At 40.2% G+C, this 27,977-nt stretch overlaps 1 protein-coding gene across 12 annotated transcripts; it reads right to left on the bottom strand.

Moving 5' to 3' along the window:
- Positions 1–74: 74 nt before the first annotated feature.
- ECT2 (epithelial cell transforming 2) lies at positions 75–27,977 on the bottom strand. 12 transcript variants are annotated; one of them, XM_064385252.1, is made up of 26 exons: positions 27,813–27,977; positions 23,911–24,068; positions 22,832–22,911; positions 22,638–22,730; positions 21,551–21,733; positions 20,938–21,027; positions 19,892–19,999; positions 18,726–18,799; positions 18,476–18,606; positions 18,223–18,338; positions 17,996–18,058; positions 17,414–17,636; positions 15,766–15,902; positions 14,974–15,093; positions 13,888–13,956; positions 12,881–12,991; positions 11,848–11,944; positions 11,062–11,143; positions 10,065–10,143; positions 9,759–9,878; positions 8,343–8,481; positions 7,246–7,400; positions 5,240–5,347; positions 4,493–4,636; positions 2,624–2,930; positions 75–1,286 (listed from the first exon to the last, which is right to left on the bottom strand). In XM_064385252.1, the coding sequence occupies exons 2-25, from the start codon at positions 24,038–24,040 to the stop codon at positions 2,625–2,627; spliced, it is 2,958 nt and encodes a 985-aa protein (XP_064241322.1). In that variant the 5' UTR covers positions 24,041–24,068; positions 27,813–27,977; the 3' UTR covers positions 75–1,286; position 2,624. The 12 variants fall into 12 exon arrangements, with proteins under 12 accessions (XP_064241322.1, XP_064241320.1, XP_064241319.1 ...); XM_064385250.1 differs by lacking the exon at positions 27,813–27,977 and adding an exon at positions 26,418–26,553 and having other exon boundaries at positions 2,583–2,930; XM_064385249.1 differs by lacking the exon at positions 27,813–27,977 and adding an exon at positions 26,418–26,553.

Raw genomic sequence — 27,977 nt, 5'->3', positions numbered from 1 at the left:
CAATGGTTCCCCCCCCCCCCCATATAAAAGAGTTAACTTTCACAAAAGCTTGTTTAGTAAAGCCAGAAGCAGTGTTATTTTAAACAGTTTATTTACATTGCTCAGATTGACAAAAGGAGATATAAAAAACAGTGCAGTCTGACACATTCAAAAGCATCACTAGTTACAGATAGATACAAGACAAAACACAGGTGGTTAAAAAGAAACCAGAAGTTGTGAACTCCTGCTAATACCAACAGTTGAACTGTTAATGAAATGCAGAAATTTACATATTCAGATAGTTTGTGAGAGTGCATTGCAAGGTACAAACTGTTCAGAGATGACAGAAGTGAACATAGTTTTAAAGGAAGACATAAATACATGAGAAAGCCTAAAAGCCTTAGGAGCTGTACACTGAAATTTGACACGCCAAAATTGGACCCTGAAGTTCCAATGTCACACCAATAATCCCATGCATTAAATAATGATTTGTTAACCAAGTATGGGGAATGTGTGGGGGTTTGGTTTTTTAGCAACCCTACTAAACAGGATTGTAATTAATTTCCTCAGACTTCCACTTCAAAGCAAGACAAAGAACTCAACTGATCATTTTTGGTGGTCAAAGCTCCTCATACCACATCTGTTTACAGTGAGGCTGCAGGAGATCATAATCACAAAGCTCAATTCTATTTAATTATAAACAACTACATTTTATAAAATATCTGGAATAAGCAGCTGTACAACAGGTTAACTGTCATACTTGAAAGGTCAGGTACTTCATAATGTATTCCATTTAAGAAATCCACAATTCAAACATTAGAGTGCTCTGCCAGTAGATGAAGTTAGGCAAGCATAAGTGTCATCCAAACTAGCAGTAAATTATGTGATCATCATCTTCATTTCAAGATCTGACAAACTAGTTTATCGCCTGGAGGGGACAATTTCCATAGAAGAAAACATTTCAGTTATGCTGGTAAGGAAATAAATCTGTACAAGGGAATACTGTGCTTAAATGAAGGCCAAGTTACTTGTTCCACTGATTGGCTGGTCTGCTTCAACACAACTAAACCCCCCTTGTGATTAACTTAGTGTCATCTAAGATTTTGCTAATCATTGCTAAGTGCTAATGACTAAGGTACCATTAATGTCAGTGACAGGTCACAGCCCAGCCACCTGCCTGTCAGTCACTCCACAGAGCAGAGTCTGCCCCACCTGCCTCATATCAGGTGGGTTGTGGATCGGCTCAATGTGTGACTCCTCCTTTCAAAGATCGAGGGAAGGCTGACCAAGGAAGGAGAAGGAACAGCCTGTTGGACAAAAAAGAAAAAAAGTTATTGATCATTTGAGTCAATCTCAATAGTGCAGCAGACATTTCTCAACCTTTACATATCATACAAGGAATGTGTGAGTGCAGAAGATCTCGAAGATTGGCAGCTTTTGAAATTAATGACTCAGCATTTCTAGAGTTTGAACAGGAAACTTAACATATTGTAAAAACTGCAGAAGAAAGATTTTTTTTTCTTTCCTTTGTTACCAGCCTTGAGAGATTTGGAATGCAAGAACATGTTTTTGAAGAGTAGATGTTAACAAGTATTAGTATACATCTTGCATCACTTTTTGTAGTAATAATCTCCTTCCAAAATGAAGGCAAGATACACTATGATAATCTCTTAGAGAAACAGAGCTCCCCCTGCAATCCTACAAGTTTCTGTATTATCATCAGCTCTGAGCCCCAAATGAGATGCTGAACACATGTCTCCCTGACTGCAGGAGGCAACAGCCATCCCAATGATTTGTCAGAGCTTGCTTTAGCTGTGCCTGGATGGGCACACACTAGGCAAGAAGCTGACTTTTCTGATGCTTGGAGAATAAGCTGCTTCTGAGACTTAATTACTGTGAAACCAACACATCAATATGTAGCACTAAAAGTAAACCTCTTTGGATTAGCTGAGATTTTATATTCTTTTCACATTAGACCTCAAGATACTTTCACAAGCAATCCTCTGTTGCTCTTAAACAGCCAGCCAAGCTTCTCAGCACATCAACAGGTCACGGTAGTTGGGCAGCTTGTGCACCTGCATGCTTCAAGAATCTTTTAAACAGGGATATTTTGGGCAAGTAAGGCAATACACATTTCACTATGAACAAGCCCTATGCCTGTTTATGGCATGTCCTCCATTTGCAGTCATTGGCAATATCTGAAAATTTAACCCTAAACTCCTCTTTATAGAGCAGCTCTTATTAGGCTTGAGTATTTTATACCAGATATTTTCTTTTAATTTACAGATGGAGAATAAAAAACTAAAACCACAGGTAAAATGAGCTGCTCAAGACTTCCTTGCAACCAAGTTATTAAAGTTCTCAGAACTCTGGCCAGTGATCTACATGGCCATTTGGACAACTGAACTGAAACAGGGAGGAATTCAACTGTGTATCAATCTAAAAAAAAAAAATCCAAAAAATTTCATTTAAAAATTTGTAAAAAAATAAGTTTGTACCCAAAACCAGAACCACATGTGAGTGCTGACTTGAACCCTGTGCATTAGAGGACATTAAAGAAGAACCCAACACCACTTGAAGCCCTTTGTGCATTAGAGTGGCACCATGCTCTCTTAGTTTACAGCACTCAGGATTTCTTGCTCACTTCACTCAGGATCTGATGCACAGAATTTCCCAGCACCACACTGGTTATCACCTCCAGCATCAGCACAAGTGGCAGTGACAACAGGGAAAGCACGTGGTCTGTCCAAAGCATGACCATTTAAACTTTCCAAGTTGGAAGAGGCTTTTGCTTCTACAGCATTTGGAAGATGAGGATTTGGAGAGCCAGGACACAGCACAGGTCGAGGCTTGGAACTTTGAGAGCTCCAGTCAACAGAACTGGAGCGATGGACATGAACAGCACATTTGGCAGATCCATTTAGGCTGCACGTGGAAGAGGAACGAGCAATCTACAATTAGGAGGGATTTAAGAGTTAGTTCAAACAAGGAAAAACCAAGCATCTAAGCTTGATAAGATATTTTTACTCTGTTTTTTTTCCTGCACCAAAAAATTCCTACATAAGCATAGGCCAAGATTTAATTTAAATAAAACAGTATGTCTGAATAACAGCTTTGACTCTTAATGGACTCAGGTTTCCTGCAGTTTTAGTTTCTTATAAACAACTGCACTGGTATTCCAAATTGAGGGGCTGGAATCCAAACCTCTTTTCCCCTCAACCTTATAATTGAACCAAAAAGGCTTTATGCAAGTTCAGTGGTGTGTGGCATTGGTTAAAAAAAATCACAACACATCATCTGCTGCCAAGCTGCAGCTTATTAACACAGGTGCAAGAGGTCTGGGAAGAATCTGAAACAGGAACATGGTTTTGCAAGTTTCTAAGATTTTGTGGAAAAGAAGTATTTTTGTCTGGGGTAGATATGCACAAAAAGAGAAGTACATGACTTGCAAGTTCAAGAGAAATGAGATACAGTGCTGTCTCAAAATGAAGACAATTAGAATGCAAAAAACAATTGCCATAATCACAATAGAAGGAATAAAGACTACAGAAAACTAGGCTATAGTCTATAAACATCATTGGTAGATGATGTTTATTTTCTCTAAAGCAAGGGAGTCTGCTGTGATACTTCCTCCCTTACTGCTTCATATTTTCTCATGTGGGAGAGCAGGACTATATCTTTATGTTGTACAATTTAATGGCCACTCCAACATACTGAATTACCTCAATATTGAAGTAGTGACACATCAGTCAGTAATAGAAAGATGAGAAGGATTCCCTTTTCTTGGCCTTCTGTCCCACATACTACAGATTAGATAGTAGGTGTTTACTCAAATTTACACAAACACTATAATAAAAAGCAAAAATGATTCCTCCAAATCTAGTCTGCTTTACTAGACTATATTAGAAAATTGAGTTTGGCCTAATGTAGCAGGAGAAAGCTGTAACAGGCAGCCAGGCACAGCAGAAGAGTTGCAATATGTAGAACAATATTTTATTTTACCAAGATTTCTTAAACATTTACAAGGAGATAATTCCCTTGTTGTTTACAAACTTGCAGGCTGCAGCATCTATGCTTCTCTACCCTTCCTTCCCAGTTTGTTTCACAGGATGTCTGTCATCTCACTACTTTGACTGAATACTATTCAGGGTTGTACACCACATTTCTACTTAGTGTTCAAAATCAAAAGCATGAACAAATATAAGACTTGGGTTGAAACTTTCTCACTCTCTCAGAAAAGGAAATATATTCCATCCCGAGCAAAAAAGACTGGTGGGGTTTTGCACCTTAAATGTGTAAGGCAACCCCCAGTTTCTAGTGCATCAAGATTTTCCTGCATTTTCAGGAAGCAAGGCTTCTCATGAAACAGCTCATGAAAATAACATCCCTATGAATGCAATTAAAATATTTTCTCCCCGCTGTGGATGTTGGAATTGCTAAAGTGGGAGCAGCAGCAGCCACGACAGGAGTTTGCAGGTGAGGAGGTGCCTCCCCGGCTGCCCGGCTCACTCACCGCCAGGGAGGAGGTGCTGCTCAGGCGGCTGCCGAGGAAACTCTCGCTGGAGCTGGGGCTCCGCCCTTCCGTGGCGCTCTGAGACATCAGAGCCCGGCGCAGAGCTCGCTTGGGGGTTTTGGAGAAAGAAAAGGCTCTTGTGACCTGAGGAGGTTGACAAGTGGTTAAACACTGGCTAAAAACAGGCTGTAATAACTACTATTATACAAGCTACCATTCTGAAAATCTCTAGGATGTGTATCAAGTGTTGGTGGTTGGATCACAAGCAGCCAAACGCCCACATCTAAAGTGATCTGACTTTTGCAGGCTTCTCATCATCCTTGCTCTTCTCATTCTGTCCAAATATCAGGACAACACAGGAGGGAGACAGGAGGGCAGAGATTCAGGAAGAATTCAAAGCAAGGTTGGTCACCAAGGCTTCCTCCATCCCTCAGGCCTGCAGTCAGCCCCCCCCTCCTTTAAGTTGCTTCTCAATTTTGCATTATATTTAAAAGACTCAAAGTATTAAACAGCATAAGTTCCATAACAGACTGAAAAATGACTACATAATACTTATGACTGTAATAATTAAATCCATATATACAGATTTTCCAAAACCTTAAACAGCCCTCACCTTCTTTCTTTAAGGAGATTATATTTAAGAGTTTTAGTTCAGATTAAGTTTTTCCTGTCACTACTGTAAATACTACAAACCACCTGAAAGAGGAATCCCAGCACAATTCTCTGGATAAAAAAGCACTATCTTACCTTTTTTGATGTTTTCTTTATTGCCCTGGATGCTCTGCTTAAAGTACTGTCCATATCTTTAGTATTTACTTCAACTGAATCAGGATCAGCAACATAAATGAGATTCTCCTGTAGACAAAAATAGTCTTAATAATGGTCAAATATGAGCACTTGCCAAAATATAGTTTTGTAGTCCATAGGTCAGATTTAGAGGGTTTAATAGCCATATTCCATATTTAACTCTTTATACAGTCCAGCAGCTATTTGTTTTCAGGGCATTTCATTAGATCAACAGCTGGTGCAATCAGTCTGTGAAACCACTTCATCGGGAGTTTCACATTCAGTTTGTCTGATTCAGTTTCAAGTCCAGGGCTGACCAAATTAAAGGCAGTAGTTCTGAAGCATCTCCAGGGAGTTTCCAAGGCAAACATTGCTTTTTTCTACTGACACATCTAGCACATTTCTAAAGTGAAATCTTGAGAGCTCCAGCTCTCAAACATTAAGACTAAAGACTTTCAGATGAAGTGCAATGCATGTTGCAGAACAGCCACCAGTTTTGGGGTTTTTTCGTGCCTCTTTCTTAAACTCCAGCATGTGCAAAGCAATCTCTGGCTACCTACATACAAAATCTGGGTGTCAGAGGGGGCACACATGGAAATGGGAAGTTGCAGGGATTATTTTTTTTGCTGTTTGTTTTCTGCATTTTGAGAAAAGACATTTTACACACTTAAAAAAAACATCTCAGAAGACCCCAGTCAGTAGCTTTATGTCCCTTTCTAGGGCCTAAGGAAGAGTAGCCAAAGCCTTTGCTGCCACCAGGTGGCAAAGTCAGTGTTATCTCCATTCACATGATGCTCTAGAAGTCTAAAACCAGGCAAAAGTGCTTAAATTGAAGCTCAATTTGACATTTAAATAAGCAAGAAAGAAGTATTATATAGTTGGTACAGAAATTATAACTAATGGGATTCAGCAAGGTAGGTTACAATTTGTCAGCATATGATTGAGTGTCTGGGGCAAGAAGGAACTGTACATTTATTACACAAAGGTTTAATTTCTATTAAAAATCCAAGCTGTATGTTACACTAAATACTGAAGAGAGGCAACACACAGACTGAAGAAAATTAACACTTCCACATCAGCACTTTTCATACTCGGTACTAGAAGGGAAGGGAAACCACAAAGTCCAAGTCTCTTATTCCTAAGTCCCTAGACCACAAGACACAGAAAATAAAACTAAGATGCTGTTTTCTTTACTTAATTACCTCTCCTGTAACAAGCATGCCTTTAAAAATCACAACCAAATATTGTTCTGTAAGAATACACTGCAGAACATAAAGCATGTCTGGTTTACACCAAGTAGCTTCAGCTATATGTATTGCACGTATTTTCAGCAAATTGAGATGACTGATATGCATAGACTTTTACATAATTAAAACATCAGCTGAAAGCCTCTTGCTGTAATTGGAGAGGATCTACTCCTCAAAGCAGTTTTCTGACTGTAGAAAGCCCACATGCTGAATTTCTAGAAATGTGACACGGCCAGTGCCTCCTTTACTTCACTGTTTTTCTTTTTTCTTTGTTTTAATGTTGTAGATTTCTGTCTATGGGAGGAAGATGCTTCATGTCTCTGGCCTCATAGGTGTAGAGCAAAGAACTTTAACACACAGTTAATCCAACATAAATGATCAGCAACACTGGGATTGTAAATTCAAAGATAGACATGAAAGAAGCAAGCTGAATACAGTTCTTGTTAGAACTACAGTGCAGAGTTGAATTACACCCTTTCACCATCACAAATTAATTATAAATAATTTTTGATTTTTAAGCACTACTTAGCTTCTGCACAAACTAACTTCCAGGCTGTTTCCTTTTCTACCTTTTAACACTCACTTGCAGGCATGTCAGCACAAGTGTTTTCTGCTCTACTTTACCTCAGGCATGTCCACTATTAACTTCTTTCACTTCAGGTGTTTGAAGTCAAAAAGAGGGAAATGTCTCAATCAGCAGCATGGTTCCAGACTACTTACTGCATCTGCTTTACAAATAGTGTTGGCCACATGCCTACACAGCATCTTCAGCCAGTCCTCCTTGCAAGGGTCTTCAGTTGTCATCTGGAAACTGAGCAGCTTGTTGTTGAGTTCTGTTGGTGGCCTCACAACTAACGCAAAAGCTTTTTGGCAATCTACATTTTGTTAAAAAAAAAGAGAGCAAGGAGTTCATAAAAAGAATAATTTTTTTCATATAATTCAGGGGGGAAACTTCAGAAGGGTCAACCCTCTGTCTGCCAGGAGCTGGAGCTACAGACAACATGATTTGGGTGTGATTTTATCTTTATTTACACACTAGCTCTTGTATCACTTGCAAGAGCAGAGTTCTGTCCACAGCCATCATCAAGAGGCTACAATCAGCTGTTCAGGCAATAGCTGGACAACCAAATAATCTGCTGAGCAGTCAGCCTCACCCACCCTCTTTGCCATTTCTCTTCTTAATTGGGTTCCTATGTTCAGGTGCTTCAGAGTGTATAAAGCAGAACACATGATGTGCATATCACCACTTAAAGTGAAACACCAAATCCTGCCAGTATAGAAATCTAGAAACTGGTGTGACTAGATTCTTTATAGGTCACTAGCAAGGCTGGAGCAGTGTGACAAAGCAGACAGGGAAATTAAGTCATCTTTTAAGATGCCAAGCTCTCCTGAGCATTATCATCACCAGTTAGAAGAAAATTTGGTTTCACACCAACAGCACTTTTCTCTGGCCAGTCTAATGCTCTGGGCTGAAGTTTGAGGTTTGGTTTTTATTTTGTAAATCCAGAACTGTCAAGTGTTTAACTCTGTTTATTTCACACTGCCAACTGGTTGGCTTATGCTAATGCCATCTAATGCCATCAGTTCTGCCAAATTCAGCATCCTGCAGCAATTCTCAAAAAGCCAAAAGGGCATCAGTACAAGGAATTCTCAAGCTCATACACAGATTCAAACAGAAGCTTTTAGTAAAATCACATACCTAACATGCCATACAATAAATACACCTTAGCATTCCATCCCACAACAGCAGAGCTTTCTCCTTCACACCCTGAAACACAATTTAATTAGCTACCAAAGCACTTTCATAACACACAGACCTTCTGTCTCCCTGATGTCCAAGACTTTCTTGATCTGGGAGAGAGGCATGAGAACAACATGCTTGAGAGATGCAGGGGGCCTCGTGTGGCCATGGGGACTCTTGAAAGCTCCAATAACTTTATGCCGTTTCCTCGCAATCTGCAGTTAAATAGAATAGAAAGGGTCAGTTGGAAGAGCTCTTGCCATTGTTTCCTTTCCTTTCTATATTTTTTTTTTTACTTTTTACTGTCCAGGAAGGCACAGAAAATCTTGCTACTCTACCACATAACTGAATACCTTTAAGATTTACCTCACTATTCACTGCCTACAGCCCAAGTGGCCCAGCAAGCAATATTTGTTACTTGGCATCAAAACACTCAGCTGAAAAACACAATAATTTTTTAAAAAATACCTAGAGAGGAAGTATTTTGCATTACAGACCTCAATTCTACCCTGCATAACAAACAAGGGTCCTTTGAAAACTACCACAAGGTAGTCTAGATTTAAACAGAAAAGACAACATCTATATGCATGAACCAGCATAAGGTGTGGTGTGTTATGTCCTAGAAATATCACTTGCTGTTGCTTATGCATGCAGCCATTGAGCAGGCTTTGCATAAAAACATGTAAGGCACTTGTGTGTTAAAGTAATGCATCTTGTTGTTTGTCTCTTGTCCAAGAGACAAGCCAAGAAGCTTTATTAAAAGTGGTTTTATTTTCCTTTCCTTCCTTTATGAGGAGTGATGAAACTGAGTCAACTCAGCAGGGAGAGTTCATCACTAGTCACAAGAACAGGATTTTGTCTCTAAGTGCTGCTTAGGACAGCACTAATTTTGAATTATTTTAGAGGTGGTCTTCTATGCAGACAGTGTTCTTCACTGCTGCAGACAGCAACAAGTACTTTATGAAAGTGTCCTTTATCATTTCAGTTTTTCCACATTAGTCTCCAAAACCCTGTTAGATTATTCTTCCCCTCTAGTTCTTCCTAACATAATTTGAGTTAAAGGTATTTATTATGATTTTGTTTTTTTGGTAGCCTAAGAACAGACAGATGTACCAAGGCCCACTATTCACTCCCATCACATACAACTAAACTTTAAAAGGACAAACAACCTGATGAACCAAAGACTTCAGTGCTTTTTCATCCATTGATGCTACTCAAAGTGCTATTCAGATAAATATTTTTTAACATATTAAGCTGCTTTTATGTTTTTACTCTGGCTGCAAGTCATAAAAGGCTACATTAACACCTCTCAGCCATGAGAGGCTTATACAATAGTTAATGGAAAAGAAACATCAGCATGTGTTGACCTATCAGCAATCTGTGACTTCGAATTCTGCCTCAAAAGGTCTTAAATTCTACTTATTTATATTCATGTGTAGTGTCAAGCCTTTTACAATTCAGTTCATGAGATGTGTTGGTATAGTCACCTTACCTCCAGGCAATCATTGAACAGAAAGAGCGTGACCTGCTCTCCCCTGTCACAGAGGTCATCCCCAAGTGCTACAGTTTCCAGACGCTGCACCAAGCTGCGGTGGGAGGACAGGAGATTGGCCTAAATGACAAAAGCAAAAAGCTCATTAAGCATTTAGTTCAAGGGCTGGATTACTGCTTGCTTACAGCTTAACACTGGCAATCTGTTTAAACCAGCACCGTTGCATTGCAGCCTCACACGTTTTTGCAAAGGGAACAAAGTACTGCAGTCATTTAAGAGATCTGCAGCTTTGGAGAAATTACTTACTGGACATCCATCCACTTCATAGACGACGTCAAAGAACTGCCTTTGTGCCTCTGTTTTTCTTTTGTCTTCATTAATGTGTCTAAGAAAAGCATATTATATTAACCTTCAATACCAAGCAGCAGTACATGGATGCATTGCATTTAAGACATACAAAAATAATAAAGCTAAACATTCAGGCATAGAATTTACACAGCAGCACTTGCCACATTTGCCAGAAGAAATAACCAAATACCACATGAAATCACATAGGAAATTTCAGCTCTAGAACACTATTCTTGTCATATTACCAGCACTTGACACACCAGTTAAAACAGAATTCCCCTCCCCTACCCTGTAACATTTTGAACCAGAGACAACTCAGTTCTTTACAGCCTGCATTTTGTCTCACCCAAATCAGGACTGCAGCTCAAACAGCAGATCCAAGAATAATTACAATTTAAAAATTGTTGTTAAAACTGGACAAACATTTGCCCAATTAATGCAGAAGTTCTTGTTGCTGGAGACATACGCTACACTTCAAAAGAGGTGAGACTTACAATCTAAACAACTTCAGCTTTCAGCTAATTAACTCATGGAAGAGTGCCAAGAAGAGCTAATACAGGACCAGAAGAAAAACTAGTCTCCCACCAAAAGTCTGTCCTTTCAGTAGATATAATGCATAGAAGTAAGATTTAAAGACAAAAACCCAGCTCTTCCATTCCAGAGGAAAAGATAGAAATAAGAGCTGGAACAGAGCAGAGGACTGGGGACAACCCCTGCTGAGGCAGGGGGTCAGCAGAGGTTCAGGTACAAGTGCCGGGGAACGTCACAGACTCCTTCAGAGCTCTGGCACAGAACACCAAAGTGACAATAGCAGCCAAAAGGAGGCTGAAGAACACCTACAGTTATGTTTACTTACTGTTCCTTGTGGCAAAATAACATTGATAATTCAGGAGGAACAGAGGGATCTAACTGCAGTATGGTTAACAGTATGTTCCATAGAATCAACATGACTTACGTCATCACCTCCTTTAATGATTCAATAGCTCTCTCTAGAGTTATTTTATCAGGGTTCTCTTCTGCTGTATGCTTCTTAATATCTACAATTAAAAAAAATAAATAAAAACTCCATACATATTACAAGTGCCTGAAAAGAAACATAAACTCAAATTTAGACTGAGTTAAGATAAGCTGACTGAATACATCAGATCTACCCTGGAGTCCAAGTAGCACTGATTAAATGGGGAACTAGGCTGAACAGAAGTTGTCCAGACATCTCATTAAGAAAAAAAACCCACATACAATACAGAAACCAAACCCTCAAACTATTAAAAAAAATTAAATTGAAGTGCAGAGACAAGCACAGAAGTCTTTTTCCACCTGAAGCAAAGGGTGATGTGGGTTTTTTATTATCTTTATTAACAAAAGCATTTTTACAGCAAGTGGTTGATACCAGGTGGAACACATGAAACTGTGAGCCTTGTCAATATGAATTGCTCTCTAGTTTATGTTAGTTTCATTTGAATCTTAATTATATTCTTGTTTGAAGAGACAGAATTGTCAGTGCAAACTGTTCCTTTATCTGTATCCTGCATACAAATGTATGAACAAGTGGAATTTACTGAAGAAAGCCTAAATTCTGTCTAGTGGGCCTTACTGACTGCCAGGAATCATGGTTAACTCGCATAATAAGGCTTATTTTAGATAAGAAAAGCTATTTCTAATAATGACAAAAGACAGACATCATCTTGTGGTTTTAACACCTTCACAGAAAAACTAACAAAATTACATATTACTAGGTTACCATTTAGTAGCAGGGCAACACTGGGCAGCCTTTGAACAGGACGGATAAGGAGCTCAGCAAGGCTTTGGCGGCCACATTCAGGTTTAGCTTGATTTATCTGAGGAAAAAAAAAGGTAAACATTATTTCCAACACACATACACAAGAAAAGCACAAGATCAGAGAAAAACACCATGCCTTGAAATTAGCATTGCTATACAAGTGTGAGAATTGTTTATCACAGTCATTAACAGAGCATGTTAAAAACCACATTCTATTCCAAAGTACACAGTGATTTATAATCTCAGAATGTCTAGTTTTAAAAGGTCCATATCAACCCTTCAGCTTTTGTTCCAGCTGCTAATGTGGAGTGGGACTGGGGATGGCCTGTTCTCTTATTTGTTCCCCATCTTTTAGATACAATACTTGGATGTAATTCCTAGTCCCTCAGAAAACAGGAGCAGAAACTGTCAGTGTTTGACACTTGACTATTTAGATATATGAGTTAAAGCTACACTGCACTATTAACAGTACACACATATCTGAAGAGATCAAGAGTTGTAAGGCTCATCTTCAGATAACTTTCTTTGAAGATCACCTTCCTGTTAGATCTCCACTGTTAGGCTCCTATTCATTAGTCACAAGAATGCTGAGAAATTCTACCTCCCTGGAGCTTCACAGCTGCCCAAGGAAAGTTAAAAGCTGTTTCAGAAATACAAGTCTCACAGGGAGGGGACCAGTCAAAGCAGCAGCTCCAGTTATCTTTATAGAAAAGAGAAGACATGTATTTGGGAGGACTTTTTTCCAGCAACAAATGCATATAATCAAACCACCTTGAAAGCTGTTTAACAGAGAAGGAACTCAGACTTTTTCTGAAAGGGTCTTATGAGGAGCTTGAGGGATTGAAGTTCAAATACTTCCTATTTCTGTCTCACCAAGAGGTGTTTGCATTTCTTCAAGCTTTCAAAGTTTCACATTCCTCCATCTATTGCATTCAGCAGAATATGGTAACAGCCCCCATGTTCTACTCATAGAGTTAGTTCTGCAGACACTCACCTTTAGGAAGGCATGAAACCTTGGTTTCTGCTTTTCACATCTTGTAATCGTCTCCTTGCTCATTTCAAAGAAATTCACAAATGGAGGGTATGTTTTCAACAAATCTTTTGACTGAAAGAAACAACTGTTAGGGCTCTGCTTTACATATTATGTATCCTTGTACATATGTTCATATGCCCTGAGCCATACAAAGCTGCTCAAAGGCACATTGCAATAAAGAATAATGAAAAATGTGTTGTAAACCCATACGTGTTCTCAGAACAAGTTAAGACATTTTTGCATGCCAGATGCCCCAGATTGATGCTGCTGATTAAACGCAGGCTGCTCTCACCAGCATCAAGCAAACATGACAATGTCAGAAGCTGCTGAGCAGCTCAAGTGGGAGGCAAGTTGTCACCTAGCTTTTGGTGAGAATTTTGGAAATTTCAGACAGGTACTTTCACCAGTTACTGTGATCACCTTTTAAACCACCAGAAGCAATGAAAACTTTTGAATGACAAGCACTATTTGTCTCAAAAATCATCAGACCAGCAAAATAATCACGAGATACCTAGCAGCCTATTTATGTTAAAATACTTTGCAGTCCCAGACGTAGCCTCCCTGTTCTACACAGGACTCCTTCACTTACAGGTTTCAAGACTTGAAGAAAGATCATAAGTTATTGTCTTAGTTCTTTACTATTGATCAGAGACAGCAGATGGCTAAGGGCCTGGGAAGTGCTTTTTAATGTGTGAGTAAAAAGCGTGTCAGTAGCATTGCAAATTACAGTTCTCAAACTGTAGGTATTTGTAGTTATAATCCTTCATACCTGTGAACAGACATCCACACTAAAACTTGACATGGATTTTATCACCTAACCCAACTGAAAAGTCTAAATAAAAAAGACAATGATACAAGTTGGAGCTCTTTCTCAGCAGTGCTTTGCTTCTGTTTGCCAGCTCCTAGAAGTGGATTGTTCATAAGGCAAGATAATAGTTGTAAGCATAAAGAAAGAAACAGGAACTTACATATTTGAGAATGACATCACCAATACTTTTGTTTTCAGTCCAATTTATCATAAGATCTTCCAGGTCTTCCTAGAATACATGCAGGGATGGGGGGAGAAAACAAGCTGAGCATAAAGTGCATAAAGCCATTAAATGGGATCACTGTTTTGCCAAACACATCATTAGGTGTGTTTTTGTGCTGACAAAACAGGCAATCCTAAAAGCTGTACAAATTCACATTCAGCCCCTCCAGTCTACTGAAGGCTGAAAACAAGAGATCTCTGGCTTACTGAATATGTATATATAGCTGTAAATCAGTGCAAGTACATCTTGGCAGCATGTCAGGACTAGCCAGCTCTGCAGCAAGATGACACTGCTGCATCCAGCACAATACACAACACATCCCAAAGGAATACTGAGAAAGGATACACAGAAGACGGTTGAACCAATTCTAATTAAGACTGAACAACTTATCTAGGACTTAAGTCTATAAGACAGGATTGAAATAGAACTAGGATAGATTCCACTTACTTGCTACACCAGTGTCAAGGAAAGTGAGACCAAACCTGTTAAGCCTATATGAGCTTGATAAGGATCAAGCTCAATCACCATCAGATAATAAGAGGGACAGGAGGGCACAGCTGAAGGTTCAGGAGTCACCTTCAGTGAAAAGGATTTATCACTAATATTGGTTTGTTGCTGCCACTGCTCATATCTTTATAACACCAAATATGAAGGAAAACACAACAACTACATCAAAACAACTCTCTGCTGCAGGGGACTCCAATTTGACCCACGGACACACAGCTCTACTTTCATCTATGTCTCAGTGGGCACACATCAATAGCTGGTGTGATTAACCAGAGTAGACCCCACTGGTTGGAAAAACACCAACAAACAAATCACCAAGTTGCAGGTAGCCTGCAAGTCTCTATTTAAAAGCCTGCAGAGAAATGCTGCCACAAATAGGCAGATGCCACCATTTGAAAGAGTATGTATCAGCACCAGAAGAGTTTATACCTATACAGCAGACACAACTGAAAACATGCAAAAAAGATTCAAAGTCTCTATGAAAGCTTCCCCTGCAGGGGAGAAAGTGCAGCTTGCCTTGATTTTAGTGTGCACATCAAGAATATCTGGAATGCTGCCAAATATGGTCTTGATCTCTTCCTGTGCAAGGATTGGTCCCCCAAGTTGTCCTTCCTTCTCCAATGGAACTTGAAACAGCTGATGAATTAAGAGGAAAAAAAAGTTAATGCCCTCCCAGCTGCCAACATTGTGTTAGAAATAGCTATGAAAGCAAGAGTGTTTTCCTTCTAGATCATCACTTCCTGCAGTCACAATCTTGAGATGTCTCCATTCAGCAAGAGTGGGTTTTGGAGAGTGGTTTGAAGATACAAACACTTAGTTTGATGCATCTCTACAGCATAACCCCCTCTCATCTCTCTACTCACACATCTTGGCTCATTCTTTAAGTAGATAATCAGCTGCAATAGAAATAAACTTTCAAGAAATTAAGCTCTTCCTGTAAGTTGTTTGCTATTCTGCTCTTCTTGGAATATTTTTTTTAAAATATTTTTCCCCACTGCCATCTCTCTTTATTTACTAATATCTAAAACATTAGCCAAGAAGTTCCTATTTTCCTGACACTTCCAATTTCCATATATATTGCAACACCACTGCAGATCCCAGATTAGAAATTGTATTTTCCAGCCTGAAACTGAGTATTTTTATATGTCAGTAAAATTACATGAGCCTGTTTATATTGTCATCTTCCTATGCAGCTTGGATGCACCCAAGCCCTCAAAAGATTGCAGATCACAGATTGAAAATATTACTTAATGTAAACATTGGATATCTTATTACATTTGACCTGGACTGGCTTTAAAACCATCTTACCTGAATAATTGTTGTCAGAATATCAACATAGTTACTTTCTGTCTGATACAATTCCTTTGCAACTTGCCATCTTGCAGACTGCTTGAGAGGAAGAGGAGTGGAGTTTTTGGAAGGTCTTGCACAGGATTTTGGTGTTTCTGATGAAGAGATAGTACCAAAAGAAAATTGAGTTTTATTATAATAGAGTCCCTAAAAAAAGCTCACCCTCAAAGACAAAAAAAAAACTACAGAATTTTTAAGTGAAGATAAGTTTGGGGTTTTTTTTAAAGGCTATATTCTAGAGTTATCAGGGCTCTTTCAAGAAAATAGCTCTCTTTATTACAGCCTACTTATAGAACAACAGTAATACATTATTCCTCAAAATTAGACCAAAACTAATAAGCCATTTATGGGCAGGTCAATGACTTGACCCTGTTATTAGTTCCTTATTTAGCAGGAAGCAAGGATTAGGTGCTGAACATTACTTATTTATACACTAGTACAAAAGTGCTTTTCTACTTCCACTTTGCCATGTAAACAATTATCTCTCAGCTGCCTGCCGTGCTTGCATTAAGTGTGTAGCTCAAAACCATTTACTAAAATCAGCTCTTGCACAAAACCCTTACATTTCATCCTACAGGGGGAAGGGGAAAGGCTCAAGAAAGTCATTTCTCTTAAAGCTGAAGCCAAGGTGGACCTGGAACAGTTCATGAGTTTTAAATATTTGCTCATGTATTGGATCTCAGAGACCTATACTGTCTTTTTTGATATCAAAGCTCATTTTTGCCATAGTTATCAATGAAATAAGTACCTGTTGTTTCCAAAATAGCAAGTTTTGAGACTGACTGCTGCTGTTGGATTAGAATAAAATTCCCTACCAGGGGTAACAAGAGCATTAGCATCACCTAAGCAGGCTGATCTTCCCTGAATTCCTTCTGAATTATAACTTACATAAGAATTGTTGTGCCTCGTTGGGAGCTCTTATATGATCTGAGTTTGCCTTTTAAAGCAGTAGCAGGCTCCAGATACCTCCTCTACGATGGAACCAGACATTTTAAAAAACACTTGGGGTATCAGCTTTTAACTAGCCCAAAATTTTGCAGTTCCTCTCTTCACAAGAACCATATGCAGAGATATTTAAAACTCTGTCCATTCACTCAAAACAAATTGTTGATTTAGATTCTTGTGAAGTTTTAGACATAACAGTTGGCTGGCACAAACAGGGTTGCCTCAATAGAACATTTCAAAGACCTAGGAGTAGGTCCTGCAGGAATTCTGCCTTTAACTCCTCTAGAAAAGAATCTTTGTCCTCTTTCCTCCAAGTATCCTATGGAGAGCATTTTAGATGATTTACTGTTGACTATGCTGCTAATTTGCTACAGACTTCCAGCAGAGTATTTGAAGCATTTTGGAGTAACACTCAACTGTACTCCCTATTTATCACCTCTATATCTATTCCTTCAGATATGAACACGCTTACATGATGACAAGAGACAGCTTGGCCTGTGTCTGAACTCCTCACTCCAACTTTTTCCTCCACACTTTGAAAAGGGAAAAGCCTGGAATTACACTGCAAATACGTAGCAGAACCTGTAAGACTTCCCTACCACCACCACTTCCACGAGCTGTTAAACACTGAGTATGGCTGAATGGAAGGCTTTAGCTCTACCTCCATTGGCAGTGCTTGACTCTGGAGTGTTGGAAATATCCAGCAAGGAGCCAATGGAGAGGGAATGTTCAGCTGAGGGCCGTTTCCGAGGAGGGAAGGGGGACATGTCTGTCTCCCTGGTCAGCTGGGCCAGCGTCTCTTTCAAGCGGCGCCGTTTGCGGTTGCTGTTGGGCGTGCTCAGCGAAAGCAGCGACACCGACTTCTTGAAGTCAGGACTCTCTGACTGCAGGGAGAGAAAACTTCATTCAGGGCTTTATCCTCTGTGTCCAGTTCAACTCAGTGCAGAAATCAACACACAACACAGAAGGAAACCTCTTAGGGAAGCCAAGGGAAAATGGGTGAAGTTTTTTTTCCCCTTTCTAAAATAAAAACCACAGCGGCGTTTTGTTTGACAAAAAGTAAAACCTTTGGGAAGCAGAAAAAGGTTTCTATTCCAAATTAGTACTCTGTAAAATTTATAATGGATTACCCAGAACTTAAATGCTGCTTTTAAAACATCTGATCTCTGGCACCACACACACTATGTTGCATGCTAATTCTACCACCAAAATATGCTGTGCATTGTGTGAGTGTTCAACATACCTTCTCAAATAAATACATGGACTCTCCAGCTCTGGCATCCATTTGAATGCTTCCCCAAAACCACTAAAGGAAAAAAGAAAAACTTTATAAACACATTAAAGATTCACCCAAAGTTAAAAATAGTCAAAACCATCTATAATAGTTACACAGTTAGCATGGAAGATTTTTTTTAAGAATAAGACACAGTTCTACATAGCAGCATTCCCTAAAGAATTTTCAGCACTAACCTCTTGCTTTACAACATAAAGTTTTTTTAAAGGTTCAAATGGAAGATCTTTTACTGTACTTTCTTCAACAACCAAGTGTGTACACCTTTCATCACCAACTGGTAAATAATGTCCTCCTAGATAAAAAAAAAAAGAGGCAAATAATCAGGAAAGAATATCCTTGTAGGAAATTGGTATCTCACTTAACAGTTCTGGGGCACCTATCATTATGAACTGCACCCCATTCTTCCCACAGGTTTTCATAAACAATCACCTTGCATTTCTGTCATTTCTTCCATGTTAGCTTTCTCATCATCAGAGAATCCCAGGAAACTTAACATGCAATCCTGAAAGGGAGGAACCTTGAACTGGTTTCTAAAGTCATCATCAGCTGCACAGAAATCACTGAAAGAAAGAAGATGCCCAAAAAATCACTTAAGTGACTTATGTCAATATGTAAGCAGAAGTTCACATTTCAGGTGAACAGGATGCAAAGTGAAGGCTGAAGGAAAATAAACACCTACATTTCATTCCTTTTCTCCCACGCCTTATAAATCCACTCAGCTTTCACAATAGGGACACCAAGACTTACAGCAATCTACAAAATAGGAAAAGCATAAGTTGTACCAAATATTTCCATTTAAATCTTTCCCATATCAAGAAAAAATTGTAACCTTCCTTTTGCAGTATCTGTCTTGAAAAGTAAAACGTGCACATATTCCTTCAAAAGTCATATCCAACTGCAGCTACCCAGAGTTAGAAGGTATGAATTCAGGGACTAGGAAATCAGATCAATAGCTATTTTGACATTTCCTCAAAAGTGCACCATTTTGTTAGTCTGATATCCTTCATCACTCACAAAAACACAAAATCAAATCTCTGTTCCAGTGTAATATGGGATCTTTTTTCTGCTTTTGATACTTTGTATGAAGAGAAATACCCTATCCTGCTTTTATCAAAGAGAAAGTGACTATTTGAAAGGTAACTGCCATGACTGCTTGAGAGATTGTACAGTTTTCCTACATTTTCTCCTTTGAGTTGGCAAAAAGGAATGTTTGAACAGAAAGTAGGACTTCTCTTCCATCTGCAAGATTATAAAGACAAACAAGGAAAAAAAAGGAATATCCTACCAAAAATTCAAATCAGGGAAAGAGGTATAGACATTGCTACATCACATTAAACTGTACAAAAACCTATCATCTGTTATTTACTTCTAAACTGAACACAAATGTCCCAAATTATCCCCTTTTAGAATCAGAAAAGAAAAAGCACACTCATGTCTATTTATGCATAAAGGAATATTTGAATCCTCACTTGCTATGGCAAGTTAAAAATAATTTTTAGAAGACATACACCAATTAAGTTCTTTAAAAGTTACCTCAAAATTTTTTGTTTGGACAGACAAAAACAGGCATTTGTTCATCACGGCCTTTACTACTGGTAGCATCAATACTTAACCATTTTGAATCTTGTTATTCACCATACTTGTCTGTTTCAAATTTATCTTATTTAGATCTCCCAGAGAGACAAAAACATGCCAAAGCTGAATACCAGACAGATGAATTCACCATTACAAGTTATTGCTGTTAGTACAGGAAAAAACAGCAGCTTCTGAGCTGAGGTATAATGAACAGTCTACAAAAGCCAAATTCCAAAGGTCTCTATGAAACACCAACTCAAGCTTACATACTCTGAATTTGTCTCCATGTGTTGAGTTTGCCACCAGATGAGTAACTTTTGAGCTGAAGTCCCTTCTAATAATTCCACCCATGTGATGAACCAAGGTCACAAGCTTAACCTGAAAAATGAAGATGAAAAGTTTTCAGTATCTTTTGAAAAGCAAGTTCAGTACAAAAGTGGTTTACAAAGCAAGTTACAGAAGGTTACATTATATGCCTAGAAATAGAAATACTCTGATCTGTTCTTAAAACAACTTCTTCACATCGACAGAAGATATAGCTTATAGATCAAAAGAGCTATTAAGATTTATTTTTATTTCAACATTTAATACAGCCTTGCTGTGTAGCCTGAAGACTGCATGCTTGTATCCAAGCCACCAGTACTCTCAGGATCATCATACATAATACCTTCACCTTTTCACACGTGTCAGATTTGACCTTTTCCTGGCTGATTTAGTCAATTCTAGATCAAACCTAACTAACCCCAACACCATGCAAAGGCTTTTGGTTTGGGTTTGGTTTTTTTCAGATGAAGATGTGGAGCCATTTGTTGATTTTCAGGTGTCCAGTAGGGAAATTAGATGGTAACTGCCTACTGAAATGGAAAAGCAAAGTGCTAGGGTATCAAACAAAAAGTAAAGTCCTGATAGCAGAATATCAGGACAAGGTAACATGTCTGCAAATGCTCTGAACAGAGCTACAAAGATTTACTTGCTTATTCTACTACCTGTACAAAAAGAAGGACACTACTGGGCAAACATCATCTTATCTGACGCCTCAACTTACAAACCTTTAAGGCCTATTGAATTAGAGAAGTTTAATGTCACTCAACAAAAAAGTGACCAAGAATGTCACAGAAAAAATTACTTGAACAAAGTTTTGTTCCCATCCTCAAATATCTCTGCCTCTGGTCTTGCAAAAAAAAAACAAAAGAACAATTTATTCTCCCCATACAAGCATGAGCTGTGGTTAAACCCTATGGGTGATGGAACAGAAGAGTATCTTGAAAATATACTTAACATGGTTTTACCAATCCAAAGAAGAATACATTACTTACTAATTCATCTTTCTTTCTGAATCCTGTAAAGCACAGTACCAAGTTCAACATACTTGCACAATACAGTGGACGGCAGGAGAAAGGTAAAGGCTGAAAACAAGAGGAAAGCTCATGAGTCAACAGCATACTGCAGCCATTAAAGTTTACACATTACCTTTAATACATTACTGTTATTTCTACTATCAAACATGCATCAGACACTAGTCCAGTCTGTGTATTCAGTTATACCTTAGCTCCAGGCCTGCTGATACTAGAGCATCCCCAAGTTCTACAGGTAGCACTCCATCCTTTTTATTTCCTCCCCAATCCATTTTCTCTACAGTACAACTTTGGAAATATAAAGTGATTACTGGAGAGTCATTTGTATGCTGGCTTTCCCAATGGCACAGTCCCAACTGGTGATCAACAACTCCCACAACTACAGCAGCAGTTGTAGCCTTACCCTGTCTGCCTGCACACTCTCACTATGTGCGAGATTCTAATGCAGCATCAGAAACTTCCCCATCTTAGGGATGTTTATAACTGATTGGAAGAGTGAGAGAGATTTTACTGTGAACTCTTAGAAGTCAGTGCAGAGGAGAGCTACTCATCTGATTCCAGCAGGAGCACACACCTCTCCTTTCTGCGCGCAGTGCAGCACCACCGGCGGCCCGATGACTCTGCAGTCTGCCCTGCAGAGGTTGCTAAAGATGGGAGCTTGGAAGTCTGACACAACGAAGATTGTCTCGAATTCTGGGGAGTCAGAATCTCCAAGTTCTTCTATTGTGTCTGTCTTTATGTAGGGCATTTTAATTTCCTTGATGCACAGGGGTGAAAGGGAAAGCATTACTCAGGTAACATACTTGCACAAGTTTAAATTCAGCTGATGTTTATTTTGGACCATTAGAAAAATGTGTGATTCATGTTTCAGAGATGGAGTTAGAATTTGTGAAAGCTGAATGCAATGCACTGTTCTCTAGCACAAGAATGCTATGAGCTGCATGCTTGAAGACTGAATGTCAAAGTAATTCCTGCTTTTGAAGAAGCAGAATTCTGGTTGCTTAAGCAGTTTATGTATCAGTTCACACTGATAATGTAGCACTGGAAGGAGCTAGATAGAAAAAACACCCTAAGCTCAATAGATAAATGAAATTTCAGACGGTCAGAACAGCTTAGGGTACTTTGGGATGCTACTAAAAAGTAGTATCCAGTTTGCAACAGCAAGCTCCACACTGCAGAGCATCTACAGAATGGAAACAGATTTTGTTCATTGCTTGATATTTTTAAGGGGTTAAAAATTTTGGTCCATTCCAATTTCAAACATTAGTTCAAACTTTCTCTCTTATGCCTTTCACATCAACAAATGGAAAAGCATTTCTTGCACTTCAGCTTGAATGCAGCTTTCAATTGAAAGAAGTCCATTAACAATTACAAAGCCAGTTCATAGCACAGACTCGTGTGACTGAACACCAGCATGCAGTTGGTTGTCCCCATGGATATTTTGATGCCCCTGTTAGCAAACACCACTAGATAAGAGCTACAAGTATTACTCCATATTTTAAAAAAGTGCTGATTTTGATGAGCTGTGACACCATCAGAACCATTAGCACATATTATGACCATTATGCCCAATTAATCCAAATTAAAGCATGTGCACATTTCAGTCCCAGTGAAGTGTAACATGCTGCATGCAATTACATGTGCTGAATTGCATGACATACCATATGAATAATACTTTTTATTAGTTTTTCTTCTGATTTATCAGGACTACTTTCCTTTATCTTTATAACAGGTACTTCCATTATCTTAATGGTCTGTGGAAGAGGAGAACTTTAGTACAGAAGCAAATTGGTTACTACAAGTCTGAAGGCATAACATGCCCTTCCAGAGACTGTTTTACCTCAGGCCCACATACCTCCAAGGCTTTCAGAAGCTCCTCACGTTTCCCTGCTTCCTGAACCAAAACCACTCTTGTTTCTATTTGAGGCATTTCTTCTGCTCAGAGAGAAGCAAGGATAATATTTGTATTTTAGCAGAAAAATCTGTGTGATGTCTAAATCAAGCAATAATGTATAGAAGAATACAGGCAGACAGTAGCCTTTCAAGATTCCTTATCAGGAGCAATCCTGAAAATAAATGTTACTTTAATAAGAGTGTCCTTTAATTAAGGCATATCAAATTGACTTAGAGCCCAAACTTTCTAGTAAGAGGTGAAGCAAGAATCTGCAATTCATGACCAGTCAAAGCAAAAACGTAAATCAAGGGATAGGTAGGAAGAAAGACAACAAGCAAATGAAAACCCAAAAAAATTACAGGCTTAATGCTTCCAGCAGAATTAGATATCAAGATCTATTGGAAAATAGACAGCTGGTATAGGTTCTAGTTTCTGTGTTCCTGGCTGACAAGGTTCATTACTTTCTTGGTAATTGAGCAGTTACCAGCAATATCAGAACTGAAACTAGATGCCTTGTTCTTTTTTCCCATGTATTAATAAACCTTCCAAATATTAGGAGGAAGAACAAGCATTGCCTCCACGTCATTTACATCAACAGACCACCAGCAGATTTTGGCTACTACCTTGGAGGAAAACATTGGTGGTTGTTTTTTAATTTCAGGATTTGTTCTTGAATTCATTTTGGGCTCAAGACTATTAATCTCTCCACCTCTCTACCTTACACCTATTAATTTGTCCACAACAGCGCAGCTGTAGTTCCCAAATACTGGTGTCAAAATGTCACCTGGAGTGATTTATTCCATAGAAGAGGCAACTTCTGTGGAGCTGACAGCTTTCTGTTCAAGAGCCAGAAAATGCATTCAATTTGGGCTGTAACACCAAATTTTCTTAAAGAAAGGATTCCAGATCAACACCCTTTTCCCTACTCTATGTACATGCTGGAGCTCAAAGTATTTTTGTTTTTTCAAAACTACTAAATAGCAACAAAGTAATCAGTCAGTGTAAAAACCAAGCAGTATCAAAATAAACTTCCCCATTACCTTCAGCATCCAGAACAGCTGCATGGAATACATTCTCTTTGGAGGTTTCTATAATTTTTGAATCAAGAACAGAAGAATCAGCCAAGAGGCTCCTCCCAGTTTCAGACACCAGAGTACTGCTGTCAGCCATGATTATGCTTTGATTCTTTCTTCAACAGCTGGAAGAAGGTGGAGAGGCCAAGCTCAGTTACAGGTGCAAAAAGCTCATTCATAAGAGTCCTGTGACCAAGGCTGTCAGAAGGGACTTCAGCAAACAAAACATTTACACTTACTGAACTCCCACTCACACTGATAGAGCATCAAGAGTAGCACAACTGACAGAAAAGATTGACAACAAAGCTGTTACAGAAATGGTTCTGCAATTCATCTGCACAGAGGGAACTTCACTCTGAGCACAGGCAAGCACAAACTCAAGTGCTCATTTTAAAAAGCTTAACCACAAAGCAGCAAACTAAAAGCACTTGTTTCTTTCAGTGACAAACTATAATAAGCTACAGCTGAGACTAAAATTAGCATTGTTGATTTGAAACATTAGCAGAAGAATTAGGGTAAGCATAACAACTTGCCAAAATCTGACTTTTCAGGTGAACTGGCTAGAAATATTGTGGTTAGAAATGAGCACCCAGAGAGAAGAGAAAATAAATAGAAGACTATTTATTTTTAGAAAAATTTTAAAAGCTTGAGAGTCTCTGCAAAGGTGATATTCTAGCTGTATGGTCTGGCCTACTGTCATGCATTAACTATAATGGAGTAAAAGTAGCCTTTCATCATCAGATAAAGAGGCCTGCTCTCCTCTCAAACACAATGGATCTGGGCTCTCCCTGCCCATCAGCCTTGTCACCTGCGGGAAAGGCAGAACCCTTAACCCTCTCCTTTCCTGGGAGCTTCCTGCAGCACAAAGATTGCTCATCATGTGCCCATCACAGCCCACTCTGTCACACACGAGGCAGGCAGGGTGCAGCTCCTGTGATTCATCACACGCCCAGGTTTCACTGTTTGCACAGTGAGGTCAGGAGTTACCCAGAGCTGCAGCTGAACTGCTGCTGGATAATAACCCTTGGTAGCACTTGAACTGAAATTGTTCTTGTGACTCTGTGTGCCCTTTGAAAGCAGCAGCTACTCAAATAATGCACTAGAGCATTGTCTGGAGAGGACTCTGGAGGCAGTAAACCTGGAGAACAGCACATACCACTTTTCAAATTGTGTAATGACCATCCCATTACACAGCAAAGAAAGTCAGAAGACAAAAAGCAGGGGGCACTTTGGCATACCAGCAATACAGAAAAGACTTGATCTTCCAGAGATCACATCTGGGACTCAAATCTTCATAATACACGAGTTCCTAATACAGTGATGAGCAGCAATCAACACCACAAATCTATCATTATTCTAGACATATTCAGCTACCAGACTTGCCACCTTAGTTTCCATTTCCAGCTCGCACAGAGCTGTGCACATCCATGCAGTGGAGTTTCCTAGACCTGTGTCCCAGCCACCCACCTGATTTTTCCCAGAGCAAGAGGAGAGAGAGTAACCTCAGCCACAAAGAGTCTGTGGGGAATCCCCTGGCCAGAATGTTACAGTGTCACCACCAGGAACTGTAACACAGTTACCAATTTTTTATTTTTTTTGCAGTGGTGGAGGGAAGTAGAATCTTGGCAGAGTCAAAGCATATTGTTAATAATGATTGCCACAAGAACAATTACAATGTAAACTCAGAGGAAAACAAACCCTCCAGTTAGAGGCACAACTAAAATCCTAGAGATTATTTCCTAGAAGTCTGAGACATCAGTACTGTTATTATCATACCAAGTAAAATGTAAATGAACTTGCAGAGAACTTCATTTTGAAGAAGCTCAGACTTTAGTCTGGGCATTGACTTTCTTTATGGATTTTTTCCAATTTATTTATTTCTGTGTTTCCATCCTGGGTGTGTTTAAAAGTATTCCTTGTTTTAATAATAGCAATATTTGTCACTAAACTCACGGACTGATAGTGCCAGGATACAGAGGAAAACAAACAGCACACACGGACACGAACACAACAGTTTTCCCTCACAAAAAGAGCAAAAGACAGAACACCCTCGCTCCAGGCAGAGCTAACACCCCCACAGCATCACACTCAGAAACGACCTCCCAATAACCTGTGGAAAGCCTGAAGGACACAAACCGCCCACAAACCAAAATGGGTTTGCTACAGCAAGGAAAGGACACGAACACCTCCCACGCTTCCCAGGTCCCTCCCGAGGAGCCACCCAGGAAGGCTCCCGAGCCCTGGGCAGGAGGTGGCCGGGGACAGGACAGGACAGGACAGGACAGGACAGGACGAGGGACCGCCGCCGCCTCACGAGCCAGCAGGTGCCGCCGGGCCCGGGGCACCGCCCCGCCCAAGGAGCACGGCCTGAGGAGCCCCGCAGGAGCCCCGGAGGCACCACGGCTGCCCGCCACACCGGCCCCGCTCCGGGCCGCCCGCACCCCCCGGCCCCGGTGCCCGCGGTGCCCCCTCACCGCCGGCGCCGCCCGCCGCCATCCGCCATCAGCGGCCGCCGCCAATTCAAAAAGCGAGCCGCCGCACTCGCGCCGCCGCCCATTGGCTGCCGGCCCCACCGCCCCTCTGTAAGCCGCCCCCTCATTCGCCACGGCCGCGAGGTACCCCGCCCACTCGCCCTTCCTTTTCGGCAGCCCTGAGCCCTTGTCCCTTTCCGATTGGTCGCTGCACCTGCCACTCAGGAGGAGCGCGCTCCCATTGGCTGTGAGATGTTTCCTGGGCAGACGCTCAGCGCTTGTTGCGGTACGGAGCGCAGGTTGCTGAGTGGGCGGGGTGGACGAACTCTGCGCTGATTGGCTACAAGGAGAGGCACGCTCTGAGCTGATTGGCTGCCGCGGGGTTTGAACGCTCGCAACGGCCGCGCCCAGAGACCCGGATGGAGCGGGCGGGGCGGGACGGACGCTCCCCTCATGGCCCCTCATCTCCCCTCATGGCTCCTTATGGCTCCTTATGGCTCCTTTTCTCCCCTCCTGCCTCCTCATCTCCCCCTCATGGCTGCTGATCTCCCCTCATGCCTCCTCATCTCCCCCTCATGGCCCCTCACGGCTCCTGATCTCCCCTCATGGCCCCTCATCTCCCTCTCATCGCCCCCCACACCAACCCAGGGCGCCAGGAGAAAGCCGCTGTGGTCACCGCAAAAACATTAATGCTGTTAAAAAGTAAAAGAATATCGCATGTAGTGCGTTTCAGAATAATCAGTTCGTAGGAAACGAGCTGCCGGAAAAATACAACTGGTCAAGGTGAAAATCAGCCAGCTGGCTCCACTGCTGCAGCCCCAAAATAAATTAATTATGCCAAATGCTTAAACCATTCTTTTATTTTTCATTTTCCCTAATATTAAAGCTTACTGGTACAGAAAGGAATCCTGTCCTAGGGGCTCAGCATCCTGGAACCTGATTTAGCACAATGTTTCACTGCAAACGTAAATACAATGAGAGATATATTTTCTATTTCTAGACTGTTCTGTTATCTGCCAAATTAAATTCTTAGATCAGTCCAATTTATTTTTTTTTTTTATGCAACAATTTTTTTTTTTCAGTTCAGGCTTTTTCATGACTGATCCAGCAGCTGTAAAAGCCCATTGACTTTTTATGATTTGGAAGAAAAACAAAATAGGAAAAAGCATCAGAAAATTGTAATGGGTGTTGTTTATATGGGTATAGATTTGCTGATGAGGTACACAGAAATTAGGACTATTTTCCTGAGGAAATGATTTCAGAATAACAGTCTGGAAAACAAGGAGGTCACTTCAATGTTGACACTTGTGTCCAGTTGTTACACAATTACACAAGCCCTACAATTTATTTCACATTGACTAATTTCCATGATAACTTACAGTCAAAATCCACCCTTACCTGAGGTCCTTTTGTCACCTTCAAGTACCCACTTGGGCCATCACTTTGCAGTGCCAGGCCAGCTTTCACTGGATTTTCCACTGAACACTCTTAAAAAAAGTCCTTTTCAGCCAGGTTTCCCCCACTCCTGGAACCAGGGGCCAGTTTCTCCTAGGTTTGCGACAA

Source organism: Passer domesticus, chromosome 11 (assembly GCF_036417665.1).
Source record: "Passer domesticus isolate bPasDom1 chromosome 11, bPasDom1.hap1, whole genome shotgun sequence".
Classification (NCBI taxonomy): Eukaryota; Metazoa; Chordata; class Aves; order Passeriformes; family Passeridae; genus Passer; species Passer domesticus.
The sequence above is the reverse complement of the archived record's forward strand: the minus strand, read 5'-3'. Positions and strand labels throughout refer to the sequence as shown.